Below are 16,328 nucleotides of genomic sequence, written 5' to 3'. Positions count from 1 at the left end.
TTCATCTTTATGTGACTACATTTTCTTCTATTGAGTTTATGATGGAGAGTAAAATAGTACCGTCAATCAATAAAGCAATGAAGCCACTCACCGGAGGGCCCTGGGCGCCAGGTGGTCCCTTCTCGCCTGGTTGACCAGCATCACCTTTTGGTCCAGCCACTCCAGGGTTGCCAGGAGAACCACTGCTACCCGCAGGACCTGGGGGTCCATCCTTGCCTGGAGCACCACTGGCACCTGGGGGTCCTGGGTTACCCTACAAAGAATTGTTTGAAACTTAAATGTGAAAATTTAAGTATTAATGAAAAAGTGAATTTTTTCTTTCCCTTTTTTTTTTAACTTCTTTCAAGTAATTTTATATGGGAATCAAGAGGTATGTAGCAATAAGTGTTTCTTGTCTTACAGCTATATGAATGTTCTTTCTGAAGTACATAATGAAAAAAAGAGCTCCAAAAAACTTACGTTATTGCCAGGAGGACCAGGAAGACCACGTGCACCGGGAAAGCCAGCAGCACCCTATGAAATAATAGTAATTTTTTTTTTAAATTTCAAAAGTAATGATTCACTGGAAACAAATATAAAGTATAATAAACGTGATGGCATCTACATTCTACCTTGAAGTCATATATGGTTGCCTTTATCTCCTTGAAATTTACTTATAACTCATAAATGAGTGATTAACAATTTCTATATTCATTTATGGCTCTAATGTCTTTCAAGTAGTTTTTTATGTCAATCAATGCTTTCAATAATAGTTAAGAGGATCAATACTTACAGGACCACCAGGACTGCCACGTTCACCCTTTACACCTTGGGGACCAGGAGGACCCTGTATAAATGGAGGAAAAAAAGGGTTATTTAATATAGCACCAAAATAAGAATTTGAGAGAAGCATTTAACCTTCAATAACCAGTAAACTCATGAAAATTAAAATAACCTGAATGTGGTCCTATCTAGACTGCTGGGGCCACAATTCAAATTTAGAATTTTATTCTATGAAAATTATACTTTTTCACCATGGCGTGCTGTGTGAAGTATCAAATTCCTGATAAATCTGAATTTTCTGTTGAAGGCTTGGAGAGAGTACTTACTGCGGGTCCTGCACCTCCAGGGGGCCCTGCAACTCCAGGGGGGCCTCCTTCACCTTTCTCACCAGGGGCACCTCTTTCTCCTTTAGCACCAGGCTCGCCATTCTGTCCCTGCAGGCAGAAACAAAGGCCCGTTGGCTGACATCCTTAACAATACACTTGGCGTATCCTTATTTCTTTTCAGCATATATCAATCTTCAGATGAAAGAAGTTGAAATAAAGTAAGAATAGAGAGCTCTCTGAAGTCATGCCAAAGTAAAGGCAATCAAAATATTCCCACAATAGAAACAATTTATTAAGAAAGTGTGAGGCGTATATAATTTGCCATTAGGGAGAAAACCTTTCCAAGGATTTATGCATTTGAAAATAATTCCTTTGAGAAAAAATCAATTTAGAGAAAATTTTAATGAACATCATCTGATAATGAAAGAACTTTTAAAAACTTTCAGTGCTTTTAAGTCTATGGTGTTGTTCTAGCCTCACTACCCAGGTGTAAAGGCAGGACAGGTGTTTTTATTTCCATTTTTAAAAGAGTGGGGATATATGTAAATTAAAGGAAAATGGAGATAAAATAACTTCACAGGGAGTAAGTGGCTGAAGAAAGACTAAAACCCAATGTTAACTTATACTTCTATTTTTTTAGCTGTGTGACATGCATGTTTAAACATGCGTACTTACAGGAGCACCAGGGAAGCCAGCAGGTCCTGGAGGCCCATGCTCACCCCTCTCACCCTGAAGAGAAAAATACCCTCATTAGACACAGCAAAGACCTTTTCCTCAGGCAATGCACACTGTCCCCTGTGTCATCTTATCTTTCTTTTAAACAGGAAATGTGCAATGATAACACAGAGTTTAACTTCTGAAGTCTTTACCACTTCTCAGCAAAATTAAAAGCAGACAACACAACTATTGAGTCTGTATGCCTCTGACCATGGTGTTATTTGCAAGAAAACAAAAACATTTAAAATGTTGAAATATTTAGCACATTTGATTACATCATTTCCAGAAATCTATGCATTAAAAAACATTTCATTAAATGAAAAGTCAGTTAATTAAAAAGTCTACTAGATATCTATCTTGAGTCTTAAAACCTGGAGGTAGAGAATTTTTAACCTAGAACGACTGTCAGGCAAAGATATTGTAGGTTTAAGAAATTCATTTACAAATGTATGTTACTTGTGCAATTTTTATTTTTTCAAGAGTTATTTGGGCAAGAAAGCGTGGCTTATATATGTCTCTTATGGATTTTATATTTTAAAATTTTACTATTCCCTTTTATGTCTCTAGGAAGAGATAGAACTCCCAAACTGAGGCTCAGGGTAACTGGGGCAGAATTGTTAAAAAGGGCAGAACAAGTAGCTATTTCCTGTGTGAGATTTGAAAATAGGTTGAAAATGTCTTTAACACTTACAGGGCCACCACGAGGTCCAGCTATACCTGGAAGTCCAGGGGCACCACCTTCACCCTGAGAAGAGAGTAAACAAATACAATATCATCTCCATCCTGCATCCAAAAGTCTAAGTCATTTTATTCTTGATACCAAACAGTGTTATAGGCTACCTTATCTCCAGGCTGACCAGCGGGGCCAGGGGGACCAATAGGACCAGTAGGACCCTGGGGAACATAAAAATATACCTTTTAATTTTGAAGATAAAACATCTCATTTTTTAAATATTATTCCAAGAGAATATTTATATCTATGTATTAAATAAACTAGATAATATAATTTCTTTCATGGTTTGATTGTTATACTAATCACTGCAATGACTGAAAAGTTTAGTAAACAGCAAATTCTCTGGGGATGATACTAGAAGACAATATGATTCAGCAGCAATTTATTGATTCATTCATCATTTTTATCTCTGTTGTAGAAGATAAATAGGATGTGATGTGAGATCTTACCATAATGTCTTTTTAAAATTACATTCCTTTATTAAACTGCTTGATCATTTAAAATGTTTACTCAAAGTACCATCATTCCCATTACATTTTGAAACTTACAAATATTAGTTTTACCCATATTACATCAATGGTTAGGCAATTAAAAAAATAATTGAACGATGGCTTATCTATCTAGTCTATCAAATTGAAGGGTATATGAATTACTTTAAGATGATTCCAGTAAATATGTCTATAAAATGACATGTTTGCTTCAGCCTAATCTAGATGTTTGTTAATGTGAATAGAATTTTTACAATTTCTTGTATGTTTTTAACTTTTATTTTGAAATAGTCACAGATTCTCAGAAGGATACAAAAAAATGTATAAGAAGAAGTTCTGTCCACCACAATTAACACCTTACAGAACTATAGTAAAATATCAAACCAAGAAACTGACATTGGCATCATCCACTCAGATTTCAGCAGTTACCTCTGTAGTCTTGTGTGTGCCATGTGTGTATAGTTCTGTATCATTTTATCACTTGCTGCCTGGCATGACTGCCCCCACAGTCAGTCACTGTGTAATCACTCTACTGCTTTCTTGTGTCACCTTTTTAGACCGTATCCACTTCCTTCTCATTCCTAAATCCTTGTGACAACTAACATATTCCCCAGCTCTTTAATTATGTTATTTCATGACTGTCATTTCATGACTGTCGAACAAGAATGAGAACATGCACTATGTAACCCTTTGCAGCGGCTTTTCTTCAGTCAGTCCCATGTCCTTGAGGTTTGTATAAGTTGCGCACACCAACATTTCATTCCATTTATTGCTAGTAGCATTCCATGGTATGAATGTACTATAGAATTATAATGTTCTTTAAAACAAAAAGTTTCTTACTGGTAATATTGATTATTTTGGATTTTAGGGTCTCTTTATGATGTTGATTTGTGACCTTTGGCATACTTTTGAAGGTTTTCATTTTTAGGTCATCAAAGAACTATCAGATCATGATAGAAGTGAACTAGTAACAAATAATTGACTAATTTGGGTTCTTATATTTCCCAGAAGAGGGTTAAATATGGTCTAAATTTATTATGAGTTGAACTAAGGGACTGTCCCATACCACACATGAATAAGGCCTGTTACTCCCAAATGTGAATGCTCACCCTTGGACCATCTTTTCCTGGAGCACCATCAGCACCAGCACCACCTGGTTCACCCTGTCAAATAAAATCCATCATCATCAGATTGCAAATATCCTCAGTGGAAATCTAGTAAGAAGAGGAGCAACTCTTAGAATTTGTTGCTATATATATATGAGGCATTCTGATCCATCTCAAATTTTACTTAGTATAAAATGACTAATTTTGAAAATAGATTATTTCTAGTGTGTGGTTTGTCTTTAATTTACATCTGTTTTATTACATAATTAAGAGAAAAGGAGTCAGTACCTTTTCACCTTTTGGGCCAGGACTTCCAGGGCCTCCTCTTTCTCCAGGCATACCTTGCAGACCAGGAGAACCAGCAGCACCAGCTGGCCCAGGGGGACCAGCAGGACCCTGAAATTGTGGGAGAAATAGTCAATGGAAAGAAAGAAACGAAATGTGTTTTCTAAAATATAGGGGAATTGAATCCCATGGAGTTACCTTTCCTCCTTCAGGACCAGGGGGCCCAGCTCCACCTCTAAGACCTGGGGCCCCTGCCAACCCAGGAGGTCCACGTTCCCCAGGGGCACCAGCATCACCCTGTCATGGGAAAATGTGATATCCAAGTTAGAAAATCCAGTGCCAAAAACAAAACAAAATCACCTTAGATCATATAATTTTGATATAGGCCACTAGGTTTTTAAGATGTTTTTAAGCAGTTTGGAAATTTTTATATTTGTAAAAAATATTGATCAGTTGTATAGAAACTGAAAACTTAAAGAGTCTAAACAAGGAAACTCAGATTCTTGGTCTGCCCTAAGTATTAGTTGTCTTTGAAATAGTTATTATTATTGTATTCACTTGGTCAAATTTTAAAGTTCTACAAAAACAGTTTTTCTGTAGAGAATTAATATGTTTCCAGTATTTGCCTTTTGAGATTTCAAGCCTGTGGCTGATTCTCTACTGTTTATTATTACTGTCGGAGAACTGAATTTTCTAGATGAAGCAAATACAATGTATCAGAAATGTCTGAGCTTCCCTAAATGGATTCACCAAACATTTGAAGTGTTGGTTTTCTAAAGAAGTGCTATTTTGGTTTAATATACTAAAAATGCATTACAGATGAATTGTTGTATAACATGCTGAAAAAGTTAGAGAGAAACTGAAATGTTACCTTTCCTCCGGGGGCTCCAGGAGAACCAGCATCTCCCTTTGGACCCTAGAAAGTGGGGATTACAGGATGAAGTCTATATCAGAATGCATTATGCAAATATAAGAAGTAAATACGTCCAATTTGTTTGTTTATATTGTACAATTGTTGAAATATTGAAGTAAGTTCCTTCATTTTATAGTAAGATTCAAACACTCTAGGCGACCTTTATTCATTTTTGTTTCATAATGTGTATTTCAAAACTAAATATCAAAACTTACATGCCATAGCATGAAAAAGTGCAAAAGTTAGTAACTGATAAGTGATTACTATTTATTTCTTAGTTTATAAAATGAAATGGCACTTACAGGTTCACCAGGTTTTCCATTTTCTCCTGGAGGACCACCAGTACCAGGTAAGCCCTACAGAGAAACATATTTGCATTATGTGATCCCTTCAAACAATGCTTTCCATGTAAACATATTTCTTCAAGGTATTCAAAGAAGTTTTCATAGTCTTTTCAGAGATATACAGTTTGCACTACTCAAAATCCAATGACAGAGATGCAATGATAATATCTTCTAAGTGTGTTAATCTCTTTCCTACTGCTATATATAAAAATGAATTGATGAAAGTGGTGAGATGAATTTAGCTATGTGGATTTATGTTATGATGAAAAATAAGTCTGAACACATAGAGTTACATGAGTTTAATTCTTTCATAGTTACTCAATGTGTACATTCTGGAGTAGGTATTGACAATATGTCAACCTGTTAACATTGACCAACATTTCAGGACAAAATTACAAATTACACTTCAGATAAATTGTAATCTATTAGGTTCACAAAGAATTTGAACAGTCAATTCACTCAACAAAATAACTATAAAAGCAACTTATAGGATTGGCTGCTAAAAGCAAGTACCCAATGAAATTTAAAGAAAGAGATCTTACTTGTAACCCCTGGGGACCAGGGGGTCCTGTGTCTCCCTTGTCACCAGATGGCCCCTATGTAGAAAAATATAATGATACACTCCATTACAAATACCATTTCATCTTAGTCTACAGTTGACATTTCAACAGGCTCATAGCTTAATTTAAAATATAAGGGTGTGAAGAGGGGACTTCTGGGCTGTGGAAGCAATCCAAAGAAGACCACTACAATACTACTTATTGTAAGCATTTAGCTAGATAACTTAACAAATTTCATAATTATTTTGGTAAATTATAATAACGCAGTGTCAGAGAGTGTCCAAAGTCTTGCCCTACCCAAACTCCATCCCATTTCCAACTCTAATTTATGTGAGTCAACTTACAGTAGGTCCTGGGGGACCCTGAGGTCCAGTTTCACCATTCTTTCCAGGAGGACCCTAAAGACAAGTTAGAGGAGCACAGTTAATTAGATAACAAAGAGCAGTCCTAAGGGTGGGCATGAATGCATCTGTGAGGAGGCTAGATATAAGTAGATGAAAGCTACTCACTGGAAGGCCAGGCCCTCCAGGGCCACCTCGTTCTCCATTCTTGCCAGGAGCACCCTAAAGAAAAAAAAATGGCCAATATTCATCAATTAAAAAAAATCACCAATGACATAAATATGGTTCCCTCCTATTTTTGATCTACCTGTAACACACACATACACACACACACACACACACACACACACACACACGTAAAACTAATTATATTTAGCCCTCTTTCTATATGCTAATTGATTTTCATATACTTTTCCATGCTTTGAGGGAAGGGCTGTTTTGGCCATTTCTACACCCTCAGATGGAGAGTAAAGGCCTTCTGTCATATAATTTTTGAATAAATTAATTAAGGAACTCACATCATTTCCTTTAGGACCAGGGAAACCCATGACACCAGGCTGACCTCGGGGACCAGATGGCCCAGGAGGACCAGGGCGACCACTTTCTCCTTGTGTTCCCTGATGAAATAAACAATTTTATTAATCAAAGTTAGATAAATACCTGATCAAAACATCCAATATATAAAAGTATATATTCAAGGATAGGTCAAAATATACATTTTTTTAACTGGGTTTGTAAAATAAGATTTTTTAAAAATGTACGTACGGGAGGTCCTGGTTTTCCATCATTGCCTGGTCCTCCTGGGCTTCCAGGCATACCCTAAATGAAAGAAGTCAATTGTCAGGTGATTTAAATTAAACTTTTTAAACAATACAACATAACCTGTTTATACAAGTAGGATATTTCTACCTACATATGTAACCTCATATTCGACACCTTGATTTTTTTCTGTCTGTAAAGTATCTTAGTCAAGTGTTCTATGTTTCATTCTTTCATAATCTGCCCTGGCCTTCATTTCCTTAACAGAATTTTGCTTTGTTCTGATTTGAGCTTACAAAAAGTCACTTATCTTGCCTTTTTTTTTATCAGGTTAAAGTGTTATTCAAACAAATCCATACCCTCATTCCTGGACTTCCTGGGGCACCATCTCGACCAGGTTCTCCAGCGGCTCCTCTGGGACCTGCAGGGCCTGGACCACCACGTTCGCCAGCAGGACCCTAAATAGTGAAATAAATAAACAAAACTTTGAAAGAGACTGCATTGACTTAGATATCAACAATATTTAAGTTGTAACTATAGAACTTATTTGGCCTACTAAAGACAGCTAATGTGTTGCTGACATCCTTAGAAGAGTAGTCATTTTAGCATGAATTGCCATAATGAAAACATTTTTTTAAAAAATATGAGGAACATCACATCTTTCAAACAAACAGTATTTATTTGGCTTAACAATATACTTCTGAACAATAAATGTCACGTATATTTGGAGGTATGAAATTACATTTCATATTACTTAGAGTTTTCAAAGGATTTTCAGGTATTTTAGTTAATCTCAGTTTTGCAATGATGCTGAGATAAGTGATTTACAACTCACAGTTAAGTTAAAAGATTACCATAGAGATTAAATAACATTCTTTAGTTACGAAGCCAGGAAAGTGGCTAAGGAGGGACTTGTTTTACATTGGAATATTTTAAATTCAATACCTTACAGAGATTTAGGCTTTCATTGATAGGAAGCTATATTGAAGAAATACTTATTTGTAGTACCAGCCTCTCGGAAGATAAAAACTAAAGTTATCTACCTTTTCTCCTGGAACTCCATTTGGTCCAGCAGGTCCTCGGAATCCAGGTGCACCCTGGAAGTAATGAGTCAAATATGTTTGTCTTAGAGATTAAAACTTTTTCATAATTTCTGAGTGGCAATATAGATAGTCTCATGCTATAAAATGCTCTAAACATAATATTCAACATAAAAATATTCAACATAAGAAAAATAGTGGCTGCCTCTTATGGATGATGCCTGTATAACCCACCCTTTCTCCTGCAGCTCCTGGTATTCCAGTTTGCACCAGGTTCACCAGGTGAGTCCATCTTTGCCATCTTCACCCTTTGGTCCTGGAATACCTGGGAACCAGCTTCCACCCTAAAAAATAATGACAAGTAAAGGATTATGACTAAATTCAATTGCAAATTTTTTATCTGTTGTACTTTCTAATTATGTGCTCGTTCTCTAAGAAATAACAAATCTGTTCTGGTAGTACTTTACACGTTCACCACGTGGTCCTGGTTCTCCTTTGGCACCATTCTTACACGGGTTCACCCTAAAGTGATACAAATATCTAGGTTGGAACAGGAGGAGCCAACTAACAAAATCATCACCAGTAACACACGATTCAGTGTTTCACCAAAGTGAAATCTATTCAACTGAATCGGAGCAAAACAAAAAAATCATGATTAATATTTTTATTGTGAGAATTAAGCCACAACTTTCTGGCAACAAAGGCGAGGAAAAAAAAAAAAAGGCCACTTACCGCAGTTCCTCGAAGTCCAGGAGCACCATTAGTACCAGGTGGTCCTGGAGGACCCCGGGCTCCCATTAATCCAGGAGCTCCAGGAATGCCAGCAGGACCCTAAGAACAATGCAAGACCATAAATATTAGCAAAATATGAACTTTCCTTTCTGAATATTTCACTTAAATATCACAAATATAATCTGTATGTGTATGAGCTGAGAGCAAGTTGTGTGTATGTTGGGGTCAGGGGACTTACCATTTCACCTTTACCACCAGGACTCCCGCTAGTCCCAGGAGGGCCCTAGGGGACACACCAAAGGTAACGTATTATTAATAATGCAAATAGTGCATATATATTTAGAGTCTTTTATTATTTATTTATTTATTATTATTTTTTTTGGGGTGCTGAGGATTAGAACGCAGGGCCTTGTACATGCAAGGTAAGCACTGTGCCAACTGAGCTATATCCCCAGCCCTGTTTATTTATTTTTTTAAATATATTTATTGGCAGGCAGTAAGATTTGTTGAGATGAGGTGATTCCCCAAAATGCATCAAAAAATATAAAATATAAGCAAAAGAATTATCATTATTTAAATAAATTAGAGATAATATATACTTTTTCTAAATTATTAAATAATACATAAGTAGGAGAAGTGTTTGGTTTTGTTACTTTTGTGAATTTTTCTGATTATTAGTTTAGGGCACATTCTTCAAAGTTTCAGACAATTGTCCTATCCATCCTCATCTATTCTGGGTGATACTAACTTAAAATTCATGCATTCTAGAATAGTACAAACCTCAAAACTACCATTTTCACTACAAATCAGATCAGTATTTGTCACAGTAGAATCATTGCAGAGAATTGAGCAACTTTTCCCCTAATTGTTAGCAACATTGAAAGACTTTTTCCTCTCAATGGCCATATTTGCTACTTACAGGAGGACCTTGAGCACCAGCATGTCCCTGAGGTCCGGGTTCTCCTCTTTGTCCAGGGGAGCCATTTGAACCAGGGGACCCTGCAGGTCCAACTTCACCCTAAGAGAGAAAACCCTAAGTAGTCAGTTGTGTTCACCATTCCTAATCGTTTAGTTCACCTTTCGACCTTGTTTAAAACCATCTTCCCAAAGCTGTAGTACTATGACTACATACTGTAGTTAAAGCAAAGACTCATTAATCACAAAGAAGAGAAAAATGGTAAATATTTGACTATGTTTTGTTTCCCTGAAAGAGTACAGGACAAGAGAAAAGGAATTAGAAGAGGTATCAGGATAGCTGAATGCTAAGGGTAATACTTTTCTTATAATCATGAATAGAACTTTACAATTATATATAGACAAAAGCAATCCATTTGACTAGTTAAATCATTTCCAAGAAGCAATTCAATGCTTTTTGTTGTCTCCAAGATATTTTCATGTTCTATAGAAATATATGCTTACCTTAGCACCAGGGGATCCAGGGAATCCTGCAGTTCCAGGAGGACCAGGGGGGCCCTGAAAAAAATTTCAAGAGATCGTAATCAAATAAATGAAACCTAATATTCCAAGTAAATAATAAGTGATCACATATAAAATACAGAAGACATGCAAATAAAAACAGTTTTCATTATTCATGGAGGAATATTATATAGAGAAACATGGCACAATAAGAAGAGTGGAAATCTGAAGAGTTAGGAAATCTGGATTTCTCCCCCCTTCTGCCATAAATTCTGTAACTTTGTGCATGTTAATTAGGCTTGAGCTCTGGTGCTCTCATTTACAAAATGAACATAATATTATTACCTATTTTGGTAGGGCTCTTTCAAATGTCATGTCACATATTGAATACTGGCCAACATTGTAAGGACCATACAGATGTTAGTAATTCATTAAGTACAATAGAAGTGTCAGAACCTAGATTTTGTTTATGAGCTTGGTGTCAGTTTGAATCAGATGATTACATATATAATATTGAGTATTGGGTCTACCAAAAAATTAATTACATTATAAAAATAGCCAATTAGAATCTAATGTATGCATTAATCTTATACACACACACATACACACACACACACACACACATATATATATATGAAATATTCTACAGTCCAGAATATATTATTACCCTTGAACAAATCAGGCTTAGGCACAGATACTTACTGGTTGGCCATCGCTACCTCGAGCACCATCATTACCTCGAGCCCCCTAAAAAGAGAAGTTTGATTCAAATATATTCTTCATCATGAAAGACTGGTGACAATAACATTTGATTAAAATTCAAGTTCAAGATAGTTGAAATTTCCTCTATTATATTAAAATCTACTTACTAATTACATATTTTTATGGTCAAATTGCTAAAATTCCAACATGTACAGCATTGATCAAATGTAGAAGGATTGAATTCCGAGTTTTGAGAACTGAATTCAGATATAATGGTCTCAAGACATATGCTAAATCAATATGTCAAGAAAAGAAATACTATCAACAGATACAATAATGGTCAAACTTTTATTCATGTTTGTATAATTATAGCCAGAATTTACTCAGTTGACTTTGATATAGTTTTGTAGAAAAGACATTTTCCTGAAGGGTCCCTGAGACCCTTATCTGTCACTCTGGTATGTAACTGGGTTGTGTTCGTAGGGATACTCACTGCAGCTCCAGGAAGCCCTGGCCGTCCTCTCTCACCAGGAGCCCCTCTTGGACCCTACAGAGTGAAACAGGAAATATGATCTTATTTTAAATTTGAAATGAGTAACAGTAATTGGGAAGGAGCAAAAGCGAGTTTGGGGTTAGGTGGAGGTTGACTGTAATACTGAGAATTTTATGAAGAAACATAATTACCATGGGTCCAGGAGCTCCATTTTCACCTGGAAGACCGTTTTCACCCTAGATGCATATAAAATACGTTACCATTTTATACAACAGAGAGTATTTTATTTAAAAAATTTATGATATGGAAAATACTATGAGCCTAATACAAAGATGCATCTGAATATCAAATGTTCATTAGCATTTTATCAGAAAGCTCAGTTTCTGTATTTTAAAAGCACAAAGACTAAACATGAGTAATTGACGAGTTGCATTGGAATGTTCAACCATTTTAATCTAGACTTTTCAAGCTCTCAGTTTCATGGACACTTCGATAGAGTAACTGGAATAGTCACTATTATTCAGCTTCTAACATATAAAATTCTGATAAATGTCAGAAAAAATTAAGCCCCACAATAAAAATTTTAAATGTGCCTTTAAAATTTAAATTTACTTATGATCAAATGAAAATAATCATATGGAAATATGGTTTACCTTCAATCCAGGAGCACCTGTTTCACCCTTTTCTCCATTTCGTCCATCAAAGCCCTATAAAATATATAAAAATAGTAAACATATTAAATTTGTGTGCAATCCAGAGGGTTGTTAAACTTTACATTGAATTTGTATTATTAGTTTTTTTCTATATATCACTATTCACAACATTAATTTAAATAATATAAAATATTTAAATAGATTAAAGATATTTGATTTTACAGCCAAAAATATGAAACAAGAAAGTACCATTTCATCTGATTTTAGAATGTGGCCTTTACTATTGACTAGAACACTAGATTTTATTTCCATTAGTAGATTTTATTTCCATTAGTTCATAGATTTTACACTTGATTGAATCTACTTAATGCATACATAGGTTAAAGGCTCAATTCAATTTATAAATTATATTGACTAAGTAATAATATATTTCACTTTTTTCTGATAGTGATGGTAAGAAAAGTAAATTATTCTTTACCAAGCCTTTCATACACTTTAAATCAACTCGATTGTTTTGCATAAAGTAGTTTGATTAACAAATGATCTTGTTAGTATTTTGTAAACATCAAAACACCTAGTTGTCAGAATCAACTATTTTTGGTACAAATTAAATTGTCCAAATGAAATTGGTTAGGTAAGTAAGTAAACATAACCAAATGGAGCACCTCATAGATAATTTAGAAATTCTACTTACTCTGTGTCCTTTCATACCAGGGAATCCAGGCATGCCAGCTGGGCCTTTCATACCCTAAAAGTAATGCATGGGAAAAATTATTAACAAACTTTCAAATAGAATCACAGCCTAGCAGCAAAATATTTTCTATTTTTTAGTTAATTCCATTTAGATATGGAATAATTTTCAAGCTAAGCAATTGTGATTAATTTATCAGACTTACTGGAGGTCCAGGCAATCCTCGCTCTCCAGGACGTCCAGGTCTTCCTGACTCTCCCTAGATGGAGAAAGAGAGTACAAAAGAGTTCTGTGTGAGAAAATACACTGTAACCAAAGAGTGACCTGATTAATTTGTTTTTCATGAAGGACTCACTAAAATGGTTGGATTAAACACAGAGTTTTGAGATCAGATATATTAGTAGAAGGATTGAGGAGGACTTCTACCCTGACATAAACTTGTAAAGAGATGATACAGGTGCCTCTCATTACTGAGATAATCATGTCCTTGCCTGAACCTATCGAGAAGAATTTATCATCAGAAATTAGAAGAAAGAGGCATAATATTAAGGGTGTTTGTGAATCTGAAGTTCATACTGTTATCAATTGTTTTCATTACAAGCGGCACACACAAGAAAATTACAACTCCTCTAGCTAAGTGATATATATGATATATTCACTGGATGAATCTTCTTCATAGTCAAGGAGTACCTTTGGGAATTTATTTAGTTTAGAATTCAACAAATGGTATATATAGTTATGCAAATATAGTGTAAATTCTTAATCATTTTTATAAGCTAAAAGTGAAAAGACATAAAAATTTTTAATAATGTTATTTCTTCTGAGATTCCGCTATATAGCATATGCTGTTTAGAATATTCCAAATAGAATTTTGCTGTATCCTCATTCACTTCTTAAAAACTTACATCTTTTCCAGCAGGACCAGATGGACCTATAGCACCAGGAGGTCCTGGAGGGCCCTGAAATAAAGAAATAATAAGAAAGTAAAAATTACATTTGTAAACTTTTCTGTTACATTTTATTATAACACATTATGTGCATCCTGGAAGGGACCTCCATTTTGAAAATACTTTCAATGATTCTCATCATGAAACTTAGATTTACTGAGTTAATATTATACATTTATTATATCCAATTTTTACTTTTAATTAAATTTATTTTAGTGAAAATTAAGTCATATGTATCTATATTTTATACTATATGCATGTATTTATATATTAAAATGTAATCTTACATTTTTGAAATGCTGAATATACCTAAATATATTTCTAAATATTTGAAATATTATATTAAGATAGCTCCACTTCTTGGTTGTTTACATGGCATATCCTTCTGAAAGACTATACTAATTCCTATTAATATGTATATGTACATGCACACCAGTAGAGTAGGTATATGGGTGAGTAGCTATAAGAAAATGAAATCTGTATTTAACAGAGAATTTTGATCCAATCTATGAAGTGGACAATTCTGATAACTATCTAACCAGGGAATCCCTAAGATTTTTGAAACCAATTCAAATACCATAAAAAGTTATTTATGACATAAAATTTAAATACAAATGTAATCTCCACTTTGTAGGGCTCTATGGCTGTTTTAGAAAATGAAGAGATTTTTCCATACAGAAGTTGAATTGTGTACCTTGCGTTGTCAATTTATTAAATATAGCTTTAGTTGTTACTTACTGCAGGACCAGCTTGCCCTGGTTCACCAGGGGGACCTTGGTATCCTGGGGAACCCTAGTGAATAGATTAATATGTAAATATTTTTAAAGTAACAAAATCTTCATATTAGCCATTTACATTTTGAAGATAGTAAGAAATCTGGATTTGTGAATGCAGTCCAACAAATTTTACTCCAGTTTATAAGTATTGAAACCAAAAATTTTTTCATACTAGAATAAAGGTCATATATTCCATTCCATTCATATCATTCCATTGAAACTGAATTGTTTTAAACTCAAAGGCATATTATAAACAAATTAAATACGTGATTTAATTTTACCAAGTTTTTATAGCTAGTAATTGTTGTAAAGGAATGAAATCTGGAATTTTATTTAAAAAAATAATCAGTTTCTTGGTTGAAACTTCCTTTAATTGGGATTTTGAAGGCTGAAATGGCTAAATGATAGCAGCATCTACATTGATTTGTACACCCATGGAGAAGAACGCCCCAGTGCCATACTTACAGGGGCGCCAGGATGACCAGATGTACCGGGGGGACCAGGAGGGCCTGGAGGACCCTGGAATATAAATTTGAAAGTGAATATCAAGTAAATTATTATGAAATATACTGTACCTTTTCATCAGGGAGATGACTATTTAGATATGATATTGGTTCTTTTTAAAATTCAAACAACTGTATCTCGTTATCTGGTAACTTCACTGATATAGATACATTTATCTATATGCATAGAAGATATGCAATGAAGATCTCAATAAGAAAATATCACTTCTAATGAAATTATCCCAGAATTCATAAAAATTATTAATAAATCGTATAAAATGTTAACTTTCATCCTTGAAGAAAGGAATTAAAATGTTAGAAAAATGAGTACAAAATGTTATGAGAATCCCTGCAGTGTTTGACTAACTCTGCAGTGGTTAAGGATACAGTTTCTTGTCTGGTAGCCAAACTCAGTGTGGGAAAATATTTATCTGCATACTATAAAACTTATGATCTGAGTTTCTAAAAAAATAGTGTAAATCAATCCCAAACTTTGTAAGTATCTATTGATAGAGATATCACCAAGTTACATTGACATGGAGATTTAGATGTGCACATAAGAATCATCATCACACATGGTAAAAATAATAATTTATAAAATTATAACAAATGGATCATCATCATTCAGAAATAAAAGCTAAACTAGAAAACCAGTTCTGTAGTATGCTGTTTCTAAATAATTATAATAGATTTAGAAAACAACAGTATGCAATTAAAATTTTTCTTGTAATCAATTTTCTGAAATGTCAATAAGTGGTAGTTTTATTGAATCATACAGTCCTGATTAAAAGAATAGGATTCATAATGCAAATATAACTAAGATGCAGTGTCACATAAATTCTCCTTGTGGCTTCAAAATATACAAAAAAGAATCACAGCCCCTAAAACTTTATAGATTTATAGAAAATTCTTTTTTGTAATTTACTTTCTACCAACTCCAAGTGCCTTTCTTTAAAAGACCTTTTGGATCAGTAAAAAGTCTGTGTTCTCTTGTTTTGGAAGTCACAATATGAGGTCCAGTGATTTGTTCAGCAGTCCCCT

At 34.4% G+C, this 16,328-nt stretch overlaps 1 protein-coding gene across 1 annotated transcript in view; it reads right to left on the bottom strand.

Moving 5' to 3' along the window:
- The window catches only part of COL3A1 (collagen type III alpha 1 chain), a 37,910-nt gene that overhangs the window by 8,043 nt on the left and 13,539 nt on the right, over positions 1-16,328 (bottom strand). The window contains 37 exon segments of the mRNA XM_079134895.1: positions 92-253; positions 460-513; positions 773-826; positions 1,089-1,196; positions 1,764-1,817; positions 2,497-2,550; positions 2,646-2,699; positions 4,136-4,189; positions 4,421-4,528; positions 4,616-4,714; positions 5,289-5,333; positions 5,633-5,686; positions 6,217-6,270; positions 6,579-6,632; positions 6,744-6,797; positions 7,094-7,192; positions 7,341-7,394; positions 7,694-7,792; positions 8,378-8,431; positions 8,609-8,635; positions 8,637-8,660; positions 8,662-8,718; positions 8,842-8,889; positions 8,891-8,896; positions 9,107-9,205; positions 9,345-9,389; positions 10,026-10,124; positions 10,526-10,579; positions 11,225-11,269; positions 11,718-11,771; positions 11,909-11,953; positions 12,371-12,424; positions 13,065-13,118; positions 13,267-13,320; positions 13,967-14,020; positions 14,747-14,800; positions 15,250-15,303. Coding sequence (XP_078991021.1) covers positions 92-253; positions 460-513; positions 773-826; positions 1,089-1,196; positions 1,764-1,817; positions 2,497-2,550; positions 2,646-2,699; positions 4,136-4,189; positions 4,421-4,528; positions 4,616-4,714; positions 5,289-5,333; positions 5,633-5,686; positions 6,217-6,270; positions 6,579-6,632; positions 6,744-6,797; positions 7,094-7,192; positions 7,341-7,394; positions 7,694-7,792; positions 8,378-8,431; positions 8,609-8,635; positions 8,637-8,660; positions 8,662-8,718; positions 8,842-8,889; positions 8,891-8,896; positions 9,107-9,205; positions 9,345-9,389; positions 10,026-10,124; positions 10,526-10,579; positions 11,225-11,269; positions 11,718-11,771; positions 11,909-11,953; positions 12,371-12,424; positions 13,065-13,118; positions 13,267-13,320; positions 13,967-14,020; positions 14,747-14,800; positions 15,250-15,303 — 2,295 coding nt within the window.

Source organism: Sciurus vulgaris (assembly GCF_902686455.1).
Source record: "Sciurus vulgaris genome assembly, chromosome: 3".
Taxonomy (NCBI): domain Eukaryota; kingdom Metazoa; phylum Chordata; class Mammalia; order Rodentia; family Sciuridae; genus Sciurus; species Sciurus vulgaris.
Note: the sequence above shows the minus strand (reverse complement) of the source record. Positions and strands in the feature narration are given on the sequence as shown.